At 35.8% G+C, this 23496-nt stretch overlaps 1 protein-coding gene across 7 annotated transcripts in view; it reads right to left on the bottom strand.

Moving 5' to 3' along the window:
• Positions 1-23496, bottom strand: part of USP34 (ubiquitin specific peptidase 34) — a 118743-nt gene that overhangs the window by 26103 nt on the left and 69144 nt on the right. For 6 of the 7 annotated variants that reach the window (XM_068153223.1, XM_068153228.1, XM_068153227.1 and 3 more), the window contains 23 exons: positions 22834-22956; positions 22640-22723; positions 22239-22325; positions 20472-20672; positions 19059-19141; positions 17905-17945; positions 16799-16923; positions 15627-15779; positions 14831-14935; positions 13997-14052; positions 13781-13901; positions 12817-13000; positions 9339-9502; positions 8798-8863; positions 6524-6670; positions 6379-6435; positions 6206-6283; positions 5432-5526; positions 4215-4387; positions 3453-3606; positions 2759-2837; positions 1377-1430; positions 1185-1280 (listed from right to left, as the gene is read on the bottom strand). In XM_068153223.1, the coding sequence (XP_068009324.1) occupies positions 1185-1280; positions 1377-1430; positions 2759-2837; positions 3453-3606; positions 4215-4387; positions 5432-5526; positions 6206-6283; positions 6379-6435; positions 6524-6670; positions 8798-8863; positions 9339-9502; positions 12817-13000; positions 13781-13901; positions 13997-14052; positions 14831-14935; positions 15627-15779; positions 16799-16923; positions 17905-17945; positions 19059-19141; positions 20472-20672; positions 22239-22325; positions 22640-22723; positions 22834-22956 (2526 nt within the window). The remainder of the gene's footprint in view (positions 1-1184; positions 1281-1376; positions 1431-2758; positions 2838-3452; positions 3607-4214; positions 4388-5431; positions 5527-6205; positions 6284-6378; positions 6436-6523; positions 6671-8797; positions 8864-9338; positions 9503-12816; positions 13001-13780; positions 13902-13996; positions 14053-14830; positions 14936-15626; positions 15780-16798; positions 16924-17904; positions 17946-19058; positions 19142-20471; positions 20673-22238; positions 22326-22639; positions 22724-22833; positions 22957-23496) is intronic. The other variant, XM_068153224.1, reaches the window with a different exon arrangement.

Below are 23496 nucleotides of genomic sequence, written 5' to 3'. Positions count from 1 at the left end.
CAAGGTTTAACTCTGCTACAATTTAGCTATCATTCTCATGACTGAGAAGGACAAAAAGCATGACCTGATTAGTTGGCTAGGGATGAAGAGTCTTTTTAAGTTAAGACCCTAACATGTGAAAGATGATAAAGCAACACTTCTGGACAGAGGGAGCAGGAAAACTAATAAAAAGGGAGAGGAATGTCTTGCAGATCCTGTAGTGGGGTTATTATATAGCACAACTAGATCTGTAGTGAAATACTCTGCTCCTGTACACTGCATTTTCCACTTCCTCAGGTCATATATGTCTTAATTTTATTATCCTAAGATCAGCCCTCATCACTGAGGAGAACAGGAAGATGTAGCTGCACCAGGGGAAGATTAGGCTGGATGCTAGGAAATACTTTTTCACAGAGAGGGTTATCAAACACTGGAATGGTCTGCCCAAGGAAGTGGTGGAATCACCATCCCCGGAGGTGTTTAAGCAGTGTGTGGACCTGGCACTTAGGGATATGGTTTAGTATTGACCCTTTACTGCTGGGTCAAAGGTTGGACTGGACGATCTTTGAGATTTCTTCTAAACAGATGTTTTCTGTGATTCCAGGTTTTGTTTCCCCTACAGGTACCTTTCACCAAAACCTAGGCTACTCTCTTGACTATGGGAAGGAAGAGATCCTCTTCTGAATGATGCTCACCATCATAAGCACAAATAGTTAGGATCTTACAGAATTTCACTTAGAATTTCACAACCCACTAGCAAAAGTGCAAACAGACAGCTGGAACTGTCCTCTTATTCTATCCCTCCTCAAAGCAAAATATTGCTGAGGAACTGAAGGATGAAAAAAGGATTATGGCTAATAAGGATACTTCCTGTAATACTGCCATTTTGCAGAAAATGGCACTAAGCTCTCCCCAAACCCAAACAAACAGCCTTCTACCATTCTTTACAAATAGGAAGGTGAATGATTCATGTATCTGGATTGAAAGATACAGGAAAGAATGAAAAAACCTCTAAACTTGAAATACTGTAAAAATCTTAATTTACTTTTTATCGCATAATATTCTCCTTAAGGAAGAAAGTTAAATGAAAGGACTGCTTTATTGGTTTAAATTATATTTGCTTTCTTATGTTTATTCAGATTCCTGATTTGTTTAGGATTTCCTATAGTATTTTAAAATTGGTGTTAAAACAAATCAACTTGTACCTCCAGCAATTCTGATGAAACATCAAATTTGTAGTCTTTGCCATTTTCCTCCTCTGGTTCCATCCGTTTATAAAACAGCATGTAAGCACTGTGTGTCTTTAAGAGAAAAACATCTGTATAATTTTTGCTTTGAGAGATAAATTATGGAAGTAGAAATATAATCATGTGAACAAGTGTTTGGAAGAGCAATACCTTTTCAAAGGAGAAGTCCATAAATTTATCAGTAACAGAATCGTAAGTTTTTGTCTGTCAAGAAGAAAGTGAACCCATTAATTACAAGCTTTTTAAATGGCCTGGTTATTGACAATTATTTCAGGACATTGCCAGAGAGGCTGCTGACAATTTATTTCATGCTCAAAGGAGTTGTCTTTATTTTCTTATACAGTTGCCTATTGTGATTTTTCAGTTGGTTGCTCAATATTGTGACTTATATCTCAAGTAATTTCCTGCCTCTCTATTTCAGGCACTTAGAGGTATTTTATTAATTTGTCAAAGTAATTTGTTTGTATTTCTCTTTATCAGACAAGAGGATTTTTCTTATTTGCAGAACTGTTTTAAGTATGACACTGCATTATTAAGAATATGTTTTATATAAAGATAAAAATTAGGGAGAATTATCAATTTAAGTATGAGTGCCATGACCAAAAAAATATTCATGCCAATATTAAGAAATAATAAGATTCATGTATTAAAAAACCTTATGCTACTAAAAGCAAACAGACATAACTTTAAGAAATGTTACCTCCTTACAATAAAAGAACATGCAAATCTATTTAAACTTGCAGATTCATTAGCCTGAAAATCACTTACTAATACCAGAGCTCAAACTTTCCTGCAGCAGAGCGGTACACAGATCTGACAAGATATTAGTTCATTTCTGTCACCACTGAAAAAGGTTGTGACCCTAAAAGGCTCACAGACCAGAATCTGGACATTTCTGACATAAGGCACAGACAAAGATCAAAAAGCCCTGTTTCTCCAGGATAGGATTAAGCTTGAAGCTATTATTCTTTCAGTCAATAGTTTGAACAAAGCAGCTATGGAAGAGAAGGATTTTTAAATGTTCAGTGTTCAATAAGTAAAAAAATAATATGATGATAAAACCCAGATATAATGAAGAAATACCTCCTCTTTGGAGGGAGACTTCATTAATTCATTTGGGTTCATTAATAATACCTATACTATACTTCCAATATCTGTCTTTTAAAAATACATAAAAATACCTGGATTCATATTCACAAATTAAATAATAGGAGGTTGGTACAGGACAAATTAAGACCCTTCTTCCTTTATCGCCTTAACTTCTGTTCCATAGAAAGTATATGTAAAAAAAAAATCTTGCACACCCTTTGAGGAGACTGATGGTGGAAGAATAGCTATCTACGTGAACCTAAGACAGAGAACCACCTGCACAATGAAGATGACAAAGGTTTAATAAACCCCAGCTAACACTTTAACTGTTTCATATGCATTCACAACACATAGTAGGCGAAAGGTGAACACTCTGGAATCATTCATGAAAGTCTTCAGAACAGATCTTGTATTGACTAGGATAAATAGAGAAGTCAACTTACAGTCATTTCTCCACCAAAACATTCTGAAGCAAGCTGGGCAGAGTCAAATGGTTTTACTTCAGCATCATTGAAAAGATACCTGTAAAACAGTAAGCTTTTCAAACAGCTGCTGTTTGACACAAGAGCAAATAAAGCGTAACGAGCACTTAAAATGACTCTTCAGATTTAAGTATTAACTTCTAATGTCTTTGGAATCACAGCAAACTGAAAACTGATCCCCAAAGTGTCCTCCTTTCAGTAAGATCAGGAAGTCAGTATTTCAACAGTTCTTGATTTTTCTCTTTGTCAAGAGACACATTATTTTCACCATTTTTCCAGTCTGACACCAGTACAGATAACACTTTAATGCAGCCAAGAAGACTTGGCTTTTCCTTTTCAATCTGAGTAAAACTGAAATAAAAATAGATTAAAATATAGTCAATAGTCTTGTCAAGAAACAAGCACTGGATGTATGTAAGGCTACCACAGCCTTATCCTGCTGCCCCTGTGTCCAGGGCACTCCATAACTATTACAGCTACAGCACACAAATTTTAATGCTAATAAATACACTTGAATCTATTAAATTCCAACATCTGGTGCTTTTGAGAAGAGCCTACAGCACGTTTATCTCCTATACAACTGCATCTGACAAAGTCAACAAGTTTTAGTTATTTTCAAATAAGAAATTACAAAGTGTTGTTTTGCATAACTCACCATTTGTTGTTTTTGTATGCATGGGGATTGACTATATCTCTGATAAAACTGTAGTAATGGCCACCGTCTGCTGTTCCTGTATGAACCGTTACACCTATCAGATCATACTCATAACTTTCAGTCTCTTTCAAATAATCACCATCTTCCTTAAAACCTGAAATAATGTGATATAATATTTAAGCGGTTAGTTCCTCAACACATGAATTTCATCATCAGCATGACTTACATCCACATTTCTTGTAGTTGCACCTAACGTGTCGTCTTTTCAGTACTGCACCCCAATGACAGAAGGAAGCTCTGTGCCCAGAAAAAGCAGCATAGATCCCAACTCCGTGGACCTGTTACTGTTTTGTTTGTCTTTTCCTTTTTTTCAAAACACAATACTGAAGACATGAAGGCTAATAAAAAAAGCTATTCCAAATTAGGGCTCCTTTATGATGGCAGTCAGCCTTTTGCTCAATTATCACGCTGCAAAATCAAAACATTCCAATAACAAATTTTATTTAACTATTTGTAATTTCCCTCATTCTTAAAAAATAATTTCAAGAGCACTTCAAATTGAACAGTATATGAGAACATAAACACGGCCATTTTGCTCCTCACATTTATTCAATAGAGTGTGTGACTTTGGGATTACAGGTTAAAATGACACTGGACTTTATTTGCTTAAAATCACTAATTGTTGACTTACATTACATCTGCAGAAAGTGGTACACAAATGAAAAGGGCAAAGCTTGTTCCAATGCATTCCATAAAGCATACCTTCTTTTCTGTCGGTTTTTCCCATGAGGAAATCTTCAGTGTAAGGTGTCATATCCAAACGCAAAGGGAATGAAAAATGTGTATTGACTTTCTCCTTCATCATGGTTACCATATTAAACGTGTATCTCATTGTGTTGAAGCTTAGGATACGAGGTAGTTTCTTAAAGCATGCCCTGAAGAATTAGAAATAATCATGACCAACAAAAGCTTAGTAGGTTCAATTGTATTTTCACAAAGGTTTTAAAACATTTGTTTCAAGCTGAAAGTTGGAAATCCGTTGCTAAGTCACACAATTATGAAATTCACCTGTCACAATGTGCTAGAGCAGGACAGTGTAAGCAGCAGCAGCCAGGTCAGATTTAGCCTGTTGAACAATCCTAACCATGCCTTGGAAGAAACATCAAACTTACTCATAGGGCATGAAATGACAGTGTTCTAAAACGGTATTGTAAAATGAGTCGCAAACAGTTTTAACACTATAAACCCCCCCACTAGGCAGAGTTAACATCTTGTAAGTGGCAAATTTTAATGCCAAATGCATCTTGTATTAAGTCTCAAACTTCATAACAATGATTTTAAAGGAGGTTACTCCTTTGCCCATGTCATCTTATCAGGTACAAAACCACCTATGAGGTCTTTCATCACAAAAATCACAGTATAACTAACTAACTAAGGTTGGAAGAGACCTCGAGGATCATGGAGTCCAACCTAAAAAGATAAATTAGCTGCAATATAAAGATAGCATAAAATTTTAATTTAGCTTTCTCTTTGTCAGCAGACTTTTTAAAATATGGAACTGTTTTTAGAACTACCAATTTTAATTAAGAAACTTTTGGTTAAGTATGAAACATCAGCAATTATCCTGAATAATGAATGCCACAAGTACTGAACAACCTCTGAAAGAATCTGCTCTTTGTAAATGGGAGAAGTATCAGATTTTGAAAGGTACTGATGTCTACAAATTTCCTTTTATTTTCTTTAAGAAAAGGTCAGAACACTTTACTGTCTAAATAATCTTTTGCTAACACACCTTATATTCTTTGCTTTGGAAATTTGATTTCTTATACTCTCACTTGCATGAGGGCCACATCCTCATAGGCATACCTAGCAGCGAACCGAACGAAACCACAATCCTGTTTCGTCTACAGGATTACTCTTATTCCAACAGCAAATTCAGTATTTTGCTAAAAGGAAACACATTTACTTCTTAATCATACCTTTTTTCAGCACGTACTTTCTTTCCACAATGAGAACACGTATACATGTTGTCACCTTCCAAGGTATCTTTAATAGTTACTTCATCAAGAGATTCCTACATATAATGAACAAAAAAAGGAGCTTGTTCAACTTAAATATTTGTATCTTGTGCTCATGTGGCCTCCTTTACAAACCACTCTCTCTCAATCTTAAAGCAAGTTTAATGAACATTTCCATAAATTATGAATGTAAAGGTGGCCCAAGGCACCAAAAGTTTGGAAGAGCATGCACCTGGACTAAGAGAAAAGTTCAACAGAAAAACCAAACACAAAATTAAGGAACTGATTCAGAAAAACTGTACTCAAGATTTTAAGCTGTCCCAAAGAATTCAAGTAATTGAAATTCAAATTCCAATTATAGGGATTAATAGATTCTTAAAAAACTTGATAATGTGAAATTATGGTGGTGGAAGTTTCAAATTAACTTCATAAGCAATAGTACATGTGCACGTGATGTCTTTTGACATTCACATAACAAATGGCCACAGCATTTATCAAATGCAGAAGTGAGTATGTGTTGGTTACTGACTGCAACACAATCTTTAGTCAACTCAAAATGGCACCAGCTGATAAGCGTGTTGCATTGCCAAGATGAAACAGTTCAACTAAAAGTACAACAAAACAGATAAAGAAAGCATCATCATATTCAACAGCATATGGTTCAGTCTTTTATACTTGAGTGGGCCCATTTGTAATTGGGATCTATGCTACGCATCTCAGCTGGGCATTACTTACATAAATATTCTTCATATCTGCCACCTGACATCTCACTGTATAGAACTCTTCTGCAGTTTGACTTACATGCTCACAGTCCTAAAACAGCAATGAAAGGGAAAAGCAATGAAATAACTCTTTTGAAGATTTAAATAAACATCTTTAAAAGACAAGGATAGGGAAAGAACACTTACCAAAGAAACAACATTGTTTGTGATAACCCCTCCAAACAAACTTTTCACTGTATTTTTCTGTGAATGAATTAATAAATTCTGTCAAGGAAATTTGAGCAAATTGGTAGGCTTCTAGGCTCCCTTTTGCTCCCTCTTAATAACTCACCAATTCTGGAGACATTTCTTCTATTTTTGTTATTAGGTCAGTGAAGAACTCAGTCATATCTTTCTGCTCTCCCGTGTTCAGTGGCTGCTTATCCATGGTGTAGGTTTTACAGAAAGGCCTTGGATTGTATGCCTTACATTCACTTTCCTTTAGTAAAAAGTATCCAAAAAACAAATCAGCACAAATTCTTGCATTTTTAAGTTAGACAGATACATTGAACATACCTACATGAATGACTGCTTGAAGAAAGAAATCTACACATAATATCTCCGTATTTCTACAAGGCAACAAAGTTGTTTACATTTCTGATGAAATGTAATGCAATTTTTAACTGATTATGATACTCATTATAATAGCATCCACAAGATAGTATTAAATACTATTCAATAAATGCTTAATAAAATAAATCATTAAAATAAAATAATTTGGCTGAAGGTGTGACACATCCAGTTTCAGCATGTATGTTCAGATACAAAACATAGGACGAAAAACCTCAGCCTGTATTTATGTATTTCTGGACACTAGCAACTTAAATCCTGGCAAGTCCTTAATTCTCTTTTAGACTTCTCTATGGTATAAAACTATATCATCTTGTTCTCAACTGTGTGTGCTCAGAGAAAAGAATTTGCAGTATAAAGCAATCCTTTGGAGTACATCCCCCATTCCACTGCCTTGCCCACTGGGAGTGCAAACTTATTTACAGCAGAAGGAACCTGTTCTTGTAAACAACACCGTATCTACTGTTCTCTTCAATGGATACGTACCAGGACAGTGAGTTCTGTAAATATTACAGGACTCTTGCAATCAAGTCTCTTTAAGGTTTTAATATTGGTAAACCTTCAGATGATTCTGTAGTCCTGTATTATTTTATGCTTATTTCATGTAACCCAGTGCAAAGAACAAAACCACTCAGCTATCCTCAGCTATGTTTTTTCAATATTTCAGAAATATTTTAACACCCATTTTAACAACAGTGAGCACCTGGGAACTGCCTCAATATTGTTCCTCAGGCTCTGGAACAAAAAAAATTAGCTGCATTTTACTAATTTGTTTCAACAGATTAACCTCTGGAACACTGGAGCAAGGAAAATACAATGAACAACAATAATACATTTTTATCATCTGGGAAACTGGGGCAAACAAGTTGTTCCACAGTTAAATGACGACTCCAAGCTCAGAACCCTTTACCTCAAGGTCTACATGAAACAAGATGAATAGCAATGGTGTTGGACAGACACTTGTGGCAGAGTGCTTGTTAAAAAGAAAAAATAATTTATTGGGATCTTTGCATGGTGCTCACATATCCTAATGGGACAGTCAGCCAGTATTTGGTGATGGGAGTCTGTGCTAGGGTCATTGCAGTGGTTATCTTCAGTCAGACATGGCGAGACTCCTCAAATCAACATTTTGCTAAATTCTCATAATCCAGCTGGCAAGTTTCATACTACTGATTCACCTTAACTACATACAAAGTATCATTTAAACATCTTAGTTCCATACAAAGATTGTCCAGTGCAGTCCTTTCTGCAGGAACAGTTTCTATTGACCATTTACCCAACCTGATGTGGAAACTGGACCAGACACAGCAGAGGCAATAGTAGACTTATCCCAGATTACTGCCTGTAACAATCAGTCAAATACTTCACTGGGAAGGTACAGTCAACTGCCCAGTTTTAAGTTTGTCCTTTGTCCCAAGTGGCTCCATTACTGCTTGCAAGGAGATGCTGCTGGATGACTCTGTGATTTAGCAAGGTACAGGCAGAGGGTATGCGTACAACCCTGATACCCAGCTACACTGCAACTTCAAAAGCAGACTTGATTCCCACACTTGTAACTCACTTGTAACTGTGTTCACTGGAGGATTCATATGGTAGGGGTAATAAGTTCAAATAAACGAAGGATGCTCAGACTGTGGCACCTGAACCTGACATTCCCATGTATTCACCTCACAAGCATTTTTTTTTAAGAACACAGTAGACAACTACTAACACTAACAGCTGGTGATTGGTCTTGGTGCCCAATGTCAAAACCCCCTCTTAGATCCAGATTTACAGTGCCTCTTAATAACAAATATTATGTCAGCTGATTTGCTGAGTAACAGCTTTGATGGGAGTAAAAACTATTTCAGTAAAAACTACACTCATTTACAAAACTTGGGCACAATGGACTTACGCTGCCAAGAATTTACACACAGAACAATAACTACATTTTTGCTGCATCTTTTCTTTTTCTCCAGAAAACAGGTATTTTATAAAATATCTCCTTTGTACCTACCATCAGGTATGTAAACATTTTCTGGAGTTCTAGTAGAGTGGTCTTGTGTTTCATATCCTCTGAATACTGAAAGAAATCCATAAAAGAAGACATTATGTTTTTGCTTATGACTTTCCAAAAACAGCCCTTAAAAAGATGAAACAAACATCTTTTTAAATAAAAAAATTCAACTATTTCATCATGGAGAATTAAGAGAAATCACAAGAATACACAGTACACTATTTTATGCTTGTATAACAAGAAACAACCGACAATTCATGTAAAACCAAATCTGAATAAATCTAGTTTCTAGAATAAATCTAGCTACAATGCCACTTGAAGAACATACTTCATTACAAATATATTTAAAAACATAAGCTCCTCGTTTTAGACATCAGCAAAAGAATCCAACTGAACACCAAACAAACTAGATCTTGAAGAAATAGTCTCATTCTCTATCAAGAAATAAGTCTTTTAAAAATTAAGTTTATACTTCATCAGCATTTTCACAGACTCAAACTTCTACCAAAATCCACCCAGGTGGACATATTCCAAGCCATACCTTTGCAGTAAATATTGCTTGTCTGGCCTCTGGTATCATGTACAGTTGCTGAATAGTGGATGCCAAGTAACATGTTGCGCCAAGATTAGTTAGACCCACAAATCTACATTCAGCTCGAACATCATCATGTGGCCAATAATCCCACTTGTATGGAGCATGGGAAGCTGTGAAAAACATCAATCACATATGCAGAAAAAACCCTACAAAACAACTCAAAATACAATTTACAAAACCAAATACAATTAAAAGCTTTATGCTTACATTAATAAAATGCTTTCTACATTTCCAGACATGAGCCAGAGTATGTTGCTCTTTAAGAAAATGCACTATGGGTACATCAGGAAATGCATTTCAAGATGCCATGCTACTTTGCACTGCAAGTGACTTGCTGTGCTCTCCAAACCATCACTTGTGGCAAGTAACATTTCTCACAGTTATTCTAGTGGTAGTATTAGTACCATTGTAATGTAACATTGTAATTAGTAACATTGTAATGGTTTTCCAGCCTTTATATCTTTAAAGTAAAGTTTGGGAAAACCACATAATTAATGCTACACACTAGCTGCTATGCATTGTCTACCTAAGAAAGGTGCTTTGGTGTTTTTTTCTAATATACACCAACCACAGCTGTCTCAACACTTGCACTGCCTAAATCACTAAGAATATACTTTTAGTTGATAACATACAACTTTTAGGAGCTCCCAAATATACACTAGTCATTCCCCAGCATAAAAATGACTGATGATTCCCATTATCCATTCCCTATTGTATACTGAAAGAAAGCAAAGCAGAGTTGCTACACCAAGACTCAAGTTAGGGACACTTCCATTCACATGACAAAACAAAGATTTGGTATCAGAGACAACCACTCTTGAAGTAAGACCTTTCTTCTAAAAAGAGAACCTGGTTTCAGAATTATATCCACTATACAGGTTCTCAGGCTACGAAAATATCTATTTGCCTGGTACAGAAGATAGATAGATAGATAGATGCTTATCAGAGATAAGATGCACAAGTGCAGTGATATGAAGAGCTTGGCTGTACACAGGTTTGAATAAACTCGGCAACAGTTTTTATAGCAAAAGAAAAAACAGTTTTTATTGCACTTCAAATCTATATATACCAAAGAAATCTGGAAAAACAGGATAAGCAAAAAGTGAATTGCCTAGAGAATCAGACTAAGAAGACATTTTCCTTTTCTGTAAGTTTTCTATTCCTGTATATTTCATATGAGATGTGGCAATCTATTTCTTATACAGCATGGCATTAGACAGGATAGGCAAGCCTGACAGACTCTTCTTAATAAGCCTTCTGATATGGCTGCCAAGAAATCAGTCAAGTAGATAGTAACCAGACTAGACAAACCATTTGTAAGTGATTAGTACTGCTTCCAGACACTGACAGGCTTCTCTCTCTAACATCCCACACAGGAGACAGCAATGAGGAATTAGTATTTTGAGTTGGAAAGGCAACTAGAGGACACAAGCAGAGGAATCTAGTGTCCAAAGACATTCACTGCAGCCTATCTTCCTTGGTATACAAGATGCCTGATATGAAAACTTGCAGTGCATCTAGCTTTGCTATTCATCCCCCAGGGATATCATTCTCCAAAAAGGTAGTGTCTACTACACTTAATTTGGCACCTCCACTGAAGCACACACTCGTGTATATATATATATATATATATATATATACATAAACTTGTAACTGCCAGAATAGAGCCTTGTTAACATAATTTTTAATTAGAATGATGATTTTTTTTAATGTGAAGGGAAATAGACTAGGTATCCTGTAATAAGATGTTTTCTTTTGGAAGATTGCTGTCTTAAACTTGGGCCATCTCTTAAGAGCATCCTGAATAGCAGCGACAGCAATTAGTGAGACTGGAGGACAACAAATGTACAAATAGTGGGATCAAAATCAGCAAAACTAAAACACTAAAACCAAAGACAGACTGACAACTTCATCTTCTGTAATGGTTCTCCTAAAAAGAACACATAAACAGGCCTAACACCAAGATTTTTTAAAGGCCAGTAAGATTAGGAGATAAGAAAAGTGGGAAAATCCAGTTTTAAGAATCTGTATCCTATTTAAGGGGTAACGAGACTTTCAACGAGTGAGGTATCGGAAGCCCTGTATCAGTTGCACATCAGAATTAAAAAGCATTAAAAGGTGTGGCAAATGCTATGGAAAACATCAGCACCCAGGAATTATCAGAGGAACCTGGAGTAAGAAAAATACTAACAGTAAAGAAAATGAACGATTGCACCTGGAGAGATAAGAGACAAAGCCCAGCAGCAGAAGACGTACTTGTGGCAAACAGATCTGTCCAATATTTTCATAAAATATATTCTTTGTAATATTATTCCTGAACACAGGAGACTCTGGAGGCTTTCTAGAAGCCCCAGGCATATGAGTAGAGAACAAAATACATTACTATGATCAGATTTCTCTTTCCTGAATTGTGTGAGGCACTAAATCAATTTCATATATTATAATAAATTACAGATCCTCAGGTTACAGGAATTTAAACTGGGCATGTGAAAGGAAAGCTAAAAGCACATAATGAGAACTTGCAAATCAAAGATAAAATATTAACTAACTCCAAATTTTGGTAATTTACACATTATACAAAGGAACTGTGTTTCTAAAACAGGAAGTGTGAAAACCAAGAGGCATAGCAAAACTGTTTTAGCACCTCATGCAGACATCTGGGTACAAACTGAAGACAACTATAAATATCCTAGAGGCTTTGAAAACATGGTAGTGCTGTTAATAGCCAAAACACCTACAGTACCTCAGTGTGCTTTATATACTTTGGTTATATGTAAACATACCATGTCTCCTCATGTTAGAAAAAGAAACCAAATTCCAGCACAAGACAAAGAAACATACAAAATTCACTTTAACAATGTTACCTCTGTGTGTGGATGTCACTGAACAAGACCACGTACTTTATATAACTCATATTTAAGAACAGATTATAAGAAAATTATACATGGGATTAGATCCACTCTTTTGTTAGTTGAGGAAAAGATGCTTCCACTGCAGCACTAACAGGATGGTGGTTAAGCAGAGCTGCAAAGTGGAATTTTAGGAGCTACGTTAGTGGCAACAATGTCTTATTAATTACAAAGTAGGAGTATTCAGTGGAAGTCTAAAAATATACTGTGTCACCTTTGTATTTCCCTGTTTACACCTATGCATTCTTAACAGACCACTGTTGTTTAGGAATTCCTTGAATGTGCACACTTCTGATGCACTTTAGCAGAAAAGAGAAACTCCATGACTGCAGTCCTGTTCACAGTGGTGGCTGCCCATTCCCACCATAAACATGCAGTCATCAGGAGTGTACACACGCCCCTATTTTCTTACAGAACTTTGTAAAGCTGAAACTTCAAAATAAAAATCAAAATGAACAGAACACAAAAGGCCTACTTTTCCACAAGATACTCAAAAGCTCCACAAAGGATCTTACATTGCATATGTTGTGCCATAACCCAGTTGTGGAGCAGCCTGTAGTTTTCCACAGACCCCTTAACCATCTCTACCAGTAAGTCGTAAGCAGCAGCCCTTGAAGAATGTGACTTGCATTTCGGCTGTTGTCTGTCTTTCAGACTTGGCAGCAAGAACAGAAGATTGAAGACGTCTCTCAGAAACTCCTGTAAAACAGTTCCATCAGCACATTCAGCAGTCTGAACACATTCTTGAAAGACAACAGTCATGCATTAATGATCTTGTAGAAATGTCTATAGACATTTTGACTTCTGTCTAGAACTTTCTGGCTTGTATACAATTTCTGAAATACAAATGTCATCAACGTACTTTATACTATGTGATGTGCCCTGTAGCCACGCTACAGTCTGAAGAGAAACACGTGCACTGAAAAGGCATGAGAAATTCCAGCTCCCTCAGCCTCTCCTCATAAGGCTTGTGCTCCAAACCCCTCACCAGCCTTGTTGCCCTTCTCTGGACACGTTCAAGAGTCTCAGTGTCCTTCTTAAATTGAGGGGCTCAGAACTGGACACAGCACTCAAGGTGTGGCCTAACCAGTGCTGAGTACAGGGGCACAATGACTTCCCTGCTCCTGCTGGCCACACTATTTCTGATGCAGGCCAGGATGCCATTGACCTTCTTGGCCACCTGGGCACACTGCTGACTCACGTTCAGCTGGCTGTCAATCGATACCCCTATGTCCCTTTCTGCCTGGCTGCTCTCCAGCCACTCTGACCCCAGCCTGTATCACTACATGGGGTTGTTGTGGGCTATATGCACAATTTATTTTAAAAGAATGATATGCATATCTTTATCCGTCATCCTAAGGCTAGAAATATGATGTACTCTCATATACTGAGCCCTGTTGGAAAAAAGGTAAAATGAAGGAAGTATAGTAACAACAGGTGACACTATTGATCCCTTCACAGTCTGTGTACTTTTCTTACCTGGCCTTCACAAGAAAATTTAAAGGGTGGTTTGTGCTTAATAACACTTGTTGCAAGACGAAGCAGTCCTGTAAGTCCATCATCTTCTATATTACCATCCTGATGGTCAAGGATTTCTCTGCTACATACATATATAAAAAAGAAATATTAAAACCTGTTTCGCTAACAATGACTATAATGCAGCTTACAAGGGAATTTACTGTTAGCAAACCTTACCTCCGAATGCAGTCAGCAAGATGTCTTGCTAGTGCATCTAAATCAAGCAGTGTGGTCTGATTAAAAATAAAGAAAATGGAAAATAAATGGAAAAGAATTATATGCTTCATGAATTACAATTTATAAGCCTTGTGTGAAATCATGGTTATCCTTCTGGATGAAATTTTGTTACTGCAAAAAGAAAACCAGGGTCAATTAAAACTCGAGTTTCAAATGAGTTTTGAGAGTATTTTGAGAGAAAATTTTTGAATGTCCTGAGTCAGGAGAGGACAGAACTTTTCCCCTCTGGAGAAACTATGATTAAGGCTTTATTTTTCTTCCCATACTCCTGCCACAACACTGAAAATGAGCTAGAGAGACTTCTGCAGGGCCACTAGCCAGCACAAGCAGTTGTGAAGTTTGCCAACAAAGGTGACTTTATCTTGCAAAAGTTGTAAGTTTTCTAACCAGTGCTAAGTGACTGCAAAGTGATTTTTTTTAACTCTTTAAGCTTTAATCAAATACATGAGTAACCCCTCTTTACACCACGTTGAAATTATCAGCAGTGAATCTCACAGATAACTACAGTATTCCCAATGCCTATTACCTTCACCTAAGTTCACCCTTTTTACATATTATACACATTCTCCCTCATTCAGTATCTGAGGCTTCCTTTGGCCAAAAGCTACTAAATACACATCTGAGAGTAAAGGAAGCTAGGAGGCTGGAAGATTCCAAGAGCTGTTTGCAGCAGTTCACCATACCTTAAGTAAAAATATCTCACTGAAGTAAAAGAGGTCTGAATACTGAAACTTAAAAAAGCTAACATTCCTGTCAATGTAAAGCAAAACCTACCTGGCTTGCATCTTTGACATGTATATTATCAATCAGTTTGCACAGCAGCCAAAAATATTCCTTACAACCTGGTCGCAGTACTGTTTCTTCTTCATAATCCTCTACCTGTGAAAACAAATCAGACAACCCCCCCTGTGTATTAAAAAACCCACAGAAAACACAGTAACCATAACAAGCATACTACTTTCTTGAAGTCCCTATTAAGACAAACCAAGTACAAGAAGAATGTACTTTACAATGGTAAGAGTGTTATGCTCTATTTTTCTTCCGTAGCATCTATTAATTTTTTTGAAAGACTGTGAGAATTATTTGCCAGACCCTTAAAAGACAAATTTCTTCTGCTTAGCAGCACTGTGGGGATGGTAACACTCCAAGAGAAACAGCAGCAATTGACTGGAGAAGAGTGGCATTTAGCCACTTAGGAGAAGGTACCTATATACAAGTAAAACAACATACTAATTGATTTATGGGCTGACTTACATTTAAAAGTGAAGCTGAGGCATATATTGAAAACACAACTGTTTATTCCTTAACAGCATGTTACGTGGACACTCAATTTCCAGAAAAAGAGCACTTCCTAAACGTTATTCTGCATTTTACAAAGTATAGGCATGCTCTACATGTAGTCTAAATCACAGCTTTAAGTAATTTTACAAAGTTTCTGGAAGCATCTAAAGTCTGAATATCTCAGTGTATCAGGAACAGTATGTCAGACAATGATAATGAGCTTTTGATATTAGAAAAGTAACTTTAAATAGATCTTTTATAAATTCTTGTCATTTCTTCAAATTCTTACCCGGATTGGCTTCAGAGCTTGAGCATCAGGGAGAAATTTTAATAACGTGGATGCAGCCAGTAGCAGAAAGGATCGATTTATTGAGTCTCCCCCGTCCAGACCAGAGAGAGATAACTTGTATAAACCATTGCAAGACTCATGGCGAACGGCAGTCTTCATGAAAAATAAAAGAATTATTACAGATACTGTTTAGAAGATCTTTTCTTTTCTTCCATATGTACTTAGTAAGTTCCTCTCATAGTATCTGTCAGGTTATCAAGGTAGAACACATCATTCCAAAAACATGCATTAGAAATAACATGCATTTAATTACAGAAAAATGCAAAAAGATACCATACTAATGCAAAGTCTGATTTGTCTGTGCCTCATGTCTCCTGAGTTACATATTTTCTATAGCAAAGTTTACAGCCAGTACAGAAAAACCTTCTATCTGGGCAAATTACAGATATCTATATGATGCTGGAATTTCCACTTAGCTACAGTTAATTTGTTTAATTTCACTAGAAGAATTGTGTTCTTTTTCTTTTATTCTTTTCTTAAGGAAAACATTCACCAACTATCTCTAGTACAGGTCTGGAAGTTTAAAGATCCTCTGGTTTTCCAGAGCTTTTAAATGGAGTCAGCATGTAAGCTTTTTCTGTGCTTGAGTAATAAAACAACAGGTAGTAATTATCACATCATGTCCATATTGCACCTTTAAGCAGTCACTAGCAGAATCAAAAAATTTTTACTATTCATATTTTTATGCAATTTTCAAGTTCTTTTTACATCAGGGAAATGTACTTAAACATTTTAATATCAACTCTCATTCACTTCATTTTGTGATACAAAGTTTAGCTGAAAAAGAAAGAAGGTAGATGTATAGACTAACCCACATTAGAAGACATCACATAGCAATTTCAGAAAATTACAATGAAAAAATTACCTTCAAACAGAGCAAAGACAAGAGTTTATAAACTGGTTTGCAACTGACCAACAAAGGGGCCATTTAATGTAGCATTTTAACTAAAACTGACTACTTCTTAAAAGAGATTTCAAGTAACTGAGTCAGATCCTGCCTAATTTTAGCAGGAAACAGCACGTTTTCAATTTAATGGTACCTTCAAACCAAAGTTACTCTTGTTTCATATTATGCACTAATTAATAATGCAATAGTCTCTCCTTTAACATACCTCTGGAATAAGAAGGGTAAGTTTCTTTAGCCAGTCTTGCAAATGATCACTGTCCGCCAGACTGGATTTCACCAAGGAACAGCAGTGAGCCCAACTCACCAAGAGCCACATTGAATAATGAGTGACTGAAAGGAATTGAGATGAGAGTAAATCATGCTCTAACGGAGTATGCTTTTTTATGTTGAAGAGTTGCATGTTTCTAGTATATATGATGCTTGATTCAGTCATATTAATTATACAGAATTAGAATTACATAGAATAAACCAGGTTGGAAGAGACCTTCAAGATCATTGTGTCCAATGTATAGGACTAAACCCTTCCTGCAAGTAAGATACAATCTAAACTTAGAATTTTACCAATATGCTTACTACATATTGACCTGATGACAATTAAATTAGATTACTCTAAGTATTACCAATCTGGGGCACAGTCTTTTCCTTCACCTCTACTTCCTAAGTAGTGAGCTGGTACTCTGCTGATGGGTTCTGTCATGTCGTAACATGAACATTTGCCTGGACTAACCAGTGCATCTATCCATTTCTTAACAACTAGAAGTAAGCAAGTGGTTCAGAGCATTTACTGAGAATTTGAGTTCATACGTGTTAATATCTGCAGAGGACAAAAAAGTGGAAAAACTGAAGGCAACATATAAACCTAGGAGGACATCATACCTATACTTGTGCACACCTGTGCTGGACTTTTGACAATTACTGTGACACAGACTTAATCTGACAGAGGTTAATTCGGATCTTTTGTAAAAAGTCTCAACAAAAGGGAGAGATGCAGGAGCTCAAAGGAATTCTGGGCCCAGAATGATTTCTGCAAACCAGTATAAAGGTCACTACTGGTGACTATTGTGCTATTACATATGCTGCTCTTCTGGAGATGAAGACATAGGTATAGTACAAAATTTTAATTCATACAAAACTATTTCTAGAGAAGCAACGTCCCTGTATTCCCACCTAGATTGTAACAGTCCTCACACTACCAAGAAACACATTTTTGTAGCATTGTAATGGTGGAATAAATTGAGAATGTTACTTGTTATCTTCAGTATCTTTTTACTACTATTAATTCATGACAGACAGCTGTTTTGCAGTACTAACCTTCATGTCTTGATCTGTGATCAGACTGAGCTTTCAATACCCTGAACAGGAAGAAGATAAAGTCAATTGAACTTTATCACAGACTGCAATAGATTATCACTTAGAAATACAAGTACATATACACAACAACAGTTACTCTTAAATGCCCACTAAGAAAACTGAAATTTTAATCATATAAAGGCTCATTTCTTGCAGTATTTTAATCATATAAAGGCTCATTTCTTGCAGTATTCAAAATTAGCAACAGTAATAAAACAATGAAAATCTTCAAGTCACCTCCTTAAAGATTTACTGACTACAAACTAAGTAGTCAAGAAAAACTCCCACAATCTATTTTACCCCCAAAAGGGATGGTGTATTTGTTTACTTACATTTTTAGCAATTTCAATGAAAGGTTATGAAACCAAAACTATACTATATATGTTTAAAATTATTCCTGTAACTCAGCTAGAGGGTAAAGTTAGGCACACTTGCAGATCTGACTGGGAATGCTCTGAATGTCCTTAACAATCTCTTTAAAATATGGTAAAATACATTGTCCATAACTTGGAATATCCCAAGAAATTCTACAACACCAAATGCAGCAAAACTCCTGACCTCCCCCACCAAGAGTCTGACTCCCGGGAGTCAGATTTTCTCAGGACAAAAAGAGAGAAAGTACAAAAATCTCTAATAGCCTGTTTCTGGAGATAAAATTTTGCCTTCTGTCCATGCACACTCTAAGGACACAACACTAAGGGCAATTTAAGCAGTAGTAAGATAATGTTACATAGGATGGGAAAAGTAAGTCAAAACCAGCAGACGATTAAGTAACTTAGAAGTAAATTTATTCTAATTTCCCCTTTACACTGCCATAAAATTGAGAATGGTAATTGATACATGGGAGAACAAACCTAGTTTTGGCATGGGGATTTATGAGAACGTACCATAATAATAGTTTGTTGCTCTCTGTCTTACACACTGACCATTGAGAATTCTCACTGCTCTCCCAGAAGAGGTGACTAAGAAAAGCAAGTCTAATGCCTATAGACTTAAATTTCTGATATGGGTGTTAATGGGGATTATAACTGAAAGAGCTGTTTACTGTATATAAAGCAGTGATGAAATTGTGCACACTTGATTAGCTTTATTACAAAAATAAAAAGATATTGTACCTAGGTGCCAAGTTGTCATATGTATAAGCAACTGACATAAGTCGCTGAATCAAACTGGTTCCCTGGACAAGTACAAGAAACACCTTTAAAAATTGAAGTCAAAAGAAAAAACAAAAACAAAAACAAAAAACAAAAAAACAGTTAATATAACAACAAGCTTTTTGATCTGTTTTTAAATTATACACACTGTGTGAATCTAAAACAAACCCACCTGTGTAGAGAGAAGCGCAAATGATAGCATCTCCGTAGTTAAAACTTGTATTGTTTTTTATTAAAGTGGATGTAAAATCCTGTGTTTCATTGGCTAATTCTAGATGCTAAAATTTGATTCTATTTCTCTGAGAAAGACAATTGAGCTGAATAGAACAATTAACCACTTATTCAATCCTTTCCATAAAAAACACAGTTTGGATTTTTAAAGTATTGGCTATTCACTCGCTTTTAAAAACCTTAGGCTTGACAATGAGGTTGGATGGATGTGTACACCTTGCCTGTCTCTGTAACCAACACATTTTATTCACAATACAATCACTTATTCAGCTTTAGAGAACCTGACAGGCTACATGGAGTTTTCAAATCAAAGTCTGCAGAGAAAACCTTTTTAAATATTTAGATAGCAAATCCACTGCCAACAAAGACAGTGAGCAACTGAAAATTAAAAATTTAAAACCCGCTCTAAAAACTGAAAGCAGCATTTGCACACAGCCACTGTTAAAAAAAAATAATACATTTGATCATTTCCCTGTATCACAGTAGCTTTGGCAATTTTTGTCCAAAATACCTAATACCTGGAGAATACTGACAAACAGAAGTTTGGCTTCAGCTCAGCGCAGATCTATACTTTCTGGTAATCACAGCTGGTCCTGTGCCTAAGAGTAGGCAGTTTACAGTGAATGCGTCACTGAAGCCACAATATTACATCTGCTTGGTCTATGTTAGAAAGTAAGAGTGCAGGAATCTGGCAGGAAGGTTACAGGTTTAGGTAAGTCTACTGCACACTCAGATATCCTTAACAGAGTAAATTGTTTTAGTGTTTACTAAGGGAATATAAAATGGATTTAGTGAGGATGGGAACAGCCTGCTTAACAGGTTGTCATTTTTCGAAGAAAGAAAATAAAAGAAAAGAAAAAAAGGAGCAATCCATTTGGAAAATAGGATGGAAGAAACAGGAATAAAGCACTGGAATTCTGAATTTCCAACTCACATGCTCACTAATCCCTAAAAAGCCTTTTGGTCATACCTTCTAAAACTGCCAGGTTTAAAGCAATTAAAATATGTTTTAGAGGAGAATAACATGTAGGAGACAGATCAATATTAGTAATTTTTTCACTACATTAATTACTACAATAAAGGCTTCACACAACAAAGGAGTAATTTTTCTAAAGGTCATAAAATGGACACACTTATTCTTACCTCTGTTAAATGAGGTATATGAAGGCCCTTCACATGGTCGCTTGCAGTCTTCCTTGATTTGCCTGGCCATGTCCTTTTTCTGTGACTCTCTGCTACACCAGACCAGGCAAAGACATCATGGTACGCCAAATCCAGATCTGAAGGATCAACTGCAAACTGGCATATAAGCTTCAGCAAGCAAGCAAGACAGTCTAGCTGCCACTGTGAGAAGGAAATGAAGTTATTTTTTTTCAGGGATTTATTTCACACACAATTCTATGCTACTACAGAATTGGAAATTAGAAGCTTAAGTAAGGTATAAACAACTAGAACTAACAGGCAAAACCTCACCAGAATAGACACTGAAGAGGAAGGGTATTAAAAATCCACCTATTTCTTATAATGAATCCATTTTCATGATCTAGTCCTATTAACAGTGCATTCAAGACATTCTATTATTCAGTATCTATTATGAAGTAACACAGAGGAAACAGTACAGGCGTAAAGCTCAACAGTTAAGAGCCTTTCCTGCATTGTATATCACAGGGTATAAAGTATGGTATACAGGAGTATTTTCAAGTTGACTCTATTTAACCATGCACAGATATCTCTGTTACATCTCTTGTAACATCTCTTGTTAGATGAAAACTATCAATTCATTTAGTAACTCTTGAGATCAATTTTTATGTGCCTCACCAGTGGCTGTGACTACACACAGCATCCGGAGCTGAGCTCCACCAGCTGAAGGTGGGTTACAAGAGAAAATTAAGAGCTATGTCACAACAACACATGAAGGAGGTCAGCTATCAAGCACCTGTACATGCCTAAGTCAGGACTCTGTACTAACTAATCTGTTACTCTTTTCAGTGCTGTGCACAGTTTCTGGGCAGATCAATAGAGGCAATCACACAGACTCATGTTTACATACTGAATATGCAGAATAACAATTTTTTTCTAAAATTTAATAATTTTAGAACTTTTAATCATTTTAGAATTTTTAATAAAAAGGGTATCTGCCTTCTTTTAGTGTGTCAGTCACTGTCATTTTTAGGCACACATGCATACGCTTGTTCACGTACATCTTTTTATGTACATATGACTCAGACCTCGAGATAGTTCTATTTTTAAATGAAAAGGCACAGAATTGAAAACATGAGAAAAACTAAAGCTAATTTTAAAACGTTTTCATCACAATATGGATTTAGCTGAAACTAGTAACAGGACAGTGATGAAAAAGACATTATATCAGAATGACTAATGATTAAGTTTATTATTGAAAAGTGTCTTTATTAATAGCGTATTCACCATACCACTCTTGTCTCAATGCTAACAAAGGAAAATAGTATTTTTTGTCCTCTCTTCTTGTTTAGTAAATACTTTCTTTTTTAAAGAAGTGTGATATGCAATAGTGCTACTAATGTAGCAGCAGTCATTGCTAAAGTTGGAACCCAGTTTTAATCTCTAAGATGCTCCCATGACCTACAAATATCCTAGTTCTACAAAGCAGGACTTCTGTAACTGGACCAGAAAGTGAATAAAAAATACACAAAAAATACAAAGGATGGGTTCAAAATATAAAAAAGCAGAAATACAACGATTTTTTTTTCAATAAATTCTTCCAAGAATATAAAACACTCATGGAAGAGATGCTATTATATTGGTGGTTTCAATTAAGGAATTGATTTCACTTACTACAGACACAATAACTATAACAAAGATGAAAGTAATGGAAGTCTTTATAAATGACAGCTATGTTACTCTGGAGAAAAAGGGTGAATAAAAACCTACCACAGTCCATGATTCCTGCTCTTTAGGCTCTAAGATTCCAGAATTGAAAATTTCTAGTAATTGTTGGAGCCCTCCAGCAGCAACAAACTGTAAATATATTATGGAACCAATGTGAGAAAAAGCAAACAGAAATATCACTTGGTTCAATCAGGCTAAGCATTATACATAAGTAATACAAAAAACCCCAGCAACTGTTGAGCTAAGCATTTGGGGGGCGGAGAGGGAAGTAACATTTGTACACAAGTAGGACAAATTTACAGGCCTGATAACATAAGAAAAACTTTTAAGTATTACACCCAATTTTAAGATCAAAACCTCTTAGTATTTTAAATGGGTTTTAATTTTATATCTTTTCTCAAAAAGTGTATTAGGTACCACAGAATAGTGTAGGAAAATCAAACCTTGCAGCTCCATGTGTTTTTACTGTTTTCTATTTGATCTTCACTTGAATCATCTGAGTCTGGGTAAAGATCACTATAACTTCCCTGAAAGTAAACAAGTAATTGTAAAAATAGTTAAAGAATTAAAATAACTCATCAATATGTACTGTGGTTCAGAGAGAGAAACATATACTGTGTGCAAGAAACCATATTACCGTAGATTCACGTCTTATTCTCCTGTTGGGCTTTCCTAAAGCTTCAATAATTTCCAGGGCATACAAAAGTTTATGGGCACTTTTTATTCGCAGAAGATCCTTCCAGCTAAAGCCATCATTACCCTTAAAAGGTAAAAAAGGCAGATATTGATTCACACAATTATATGCACTGCAGATCTAAAAAATGCAAGGAGATTCTTTTTTTTATGTAGTTTAATTTAATCTATTACTTGAAATTAGATAATTTTCATGAAGATTTCTATACACAATAACTTTAATCATGTGCACTCAGGAATGAAATTTGAATAAACTAACTACAAGCTGAAGTACGCAGAATTTTGAAGCAGAGGAGGACAAATGTTATACTCTAAACCATAACTTCCACTGAAACTCTGATGCCTACATCCACAAAGAATCATAGTATCTAAAAACTGTTAATTGTAAATCCTACAACTTCAAAAGAGGCAAAATATTAATCTGTAGGGCAAGAAAACAAGGTTGCTATCAACATTTTGAACTTACAGGAGAGAGCACAAAAGAATTATTGTCACACCAGTTGTAACGTTAAAAGCAAGTCTGCTGATGAAGAAACTGCTGTTTCAATTCAAGACAAAAGATTGTGACTATCAACTATTTATTAATTGATTAAACTTTAAAAAAAAA

The sequence above is a fragment of the Melanerpes formicivorus genome, unplaced genomic scaffold, assembly GCF_026170545.1.
Source record: "Melanerpes formicivorus ecotype bairdi unplaced genomic scaffold, bMelFor1.0.p_v2 SCAF_25, whole genome shotgun sequence".
Taxonomy (NCBI): Eukaryota; Metazoa; Chordata; class Aves; order Piciformes; family Picidae; genus Melanerpes; species Melanerpes formicivorus.
The sequence above is the reverse complement of the archived record's forward strand: the minus strand, read 5'-3'. Positions and strand labels throughout refer to the sequence as shown.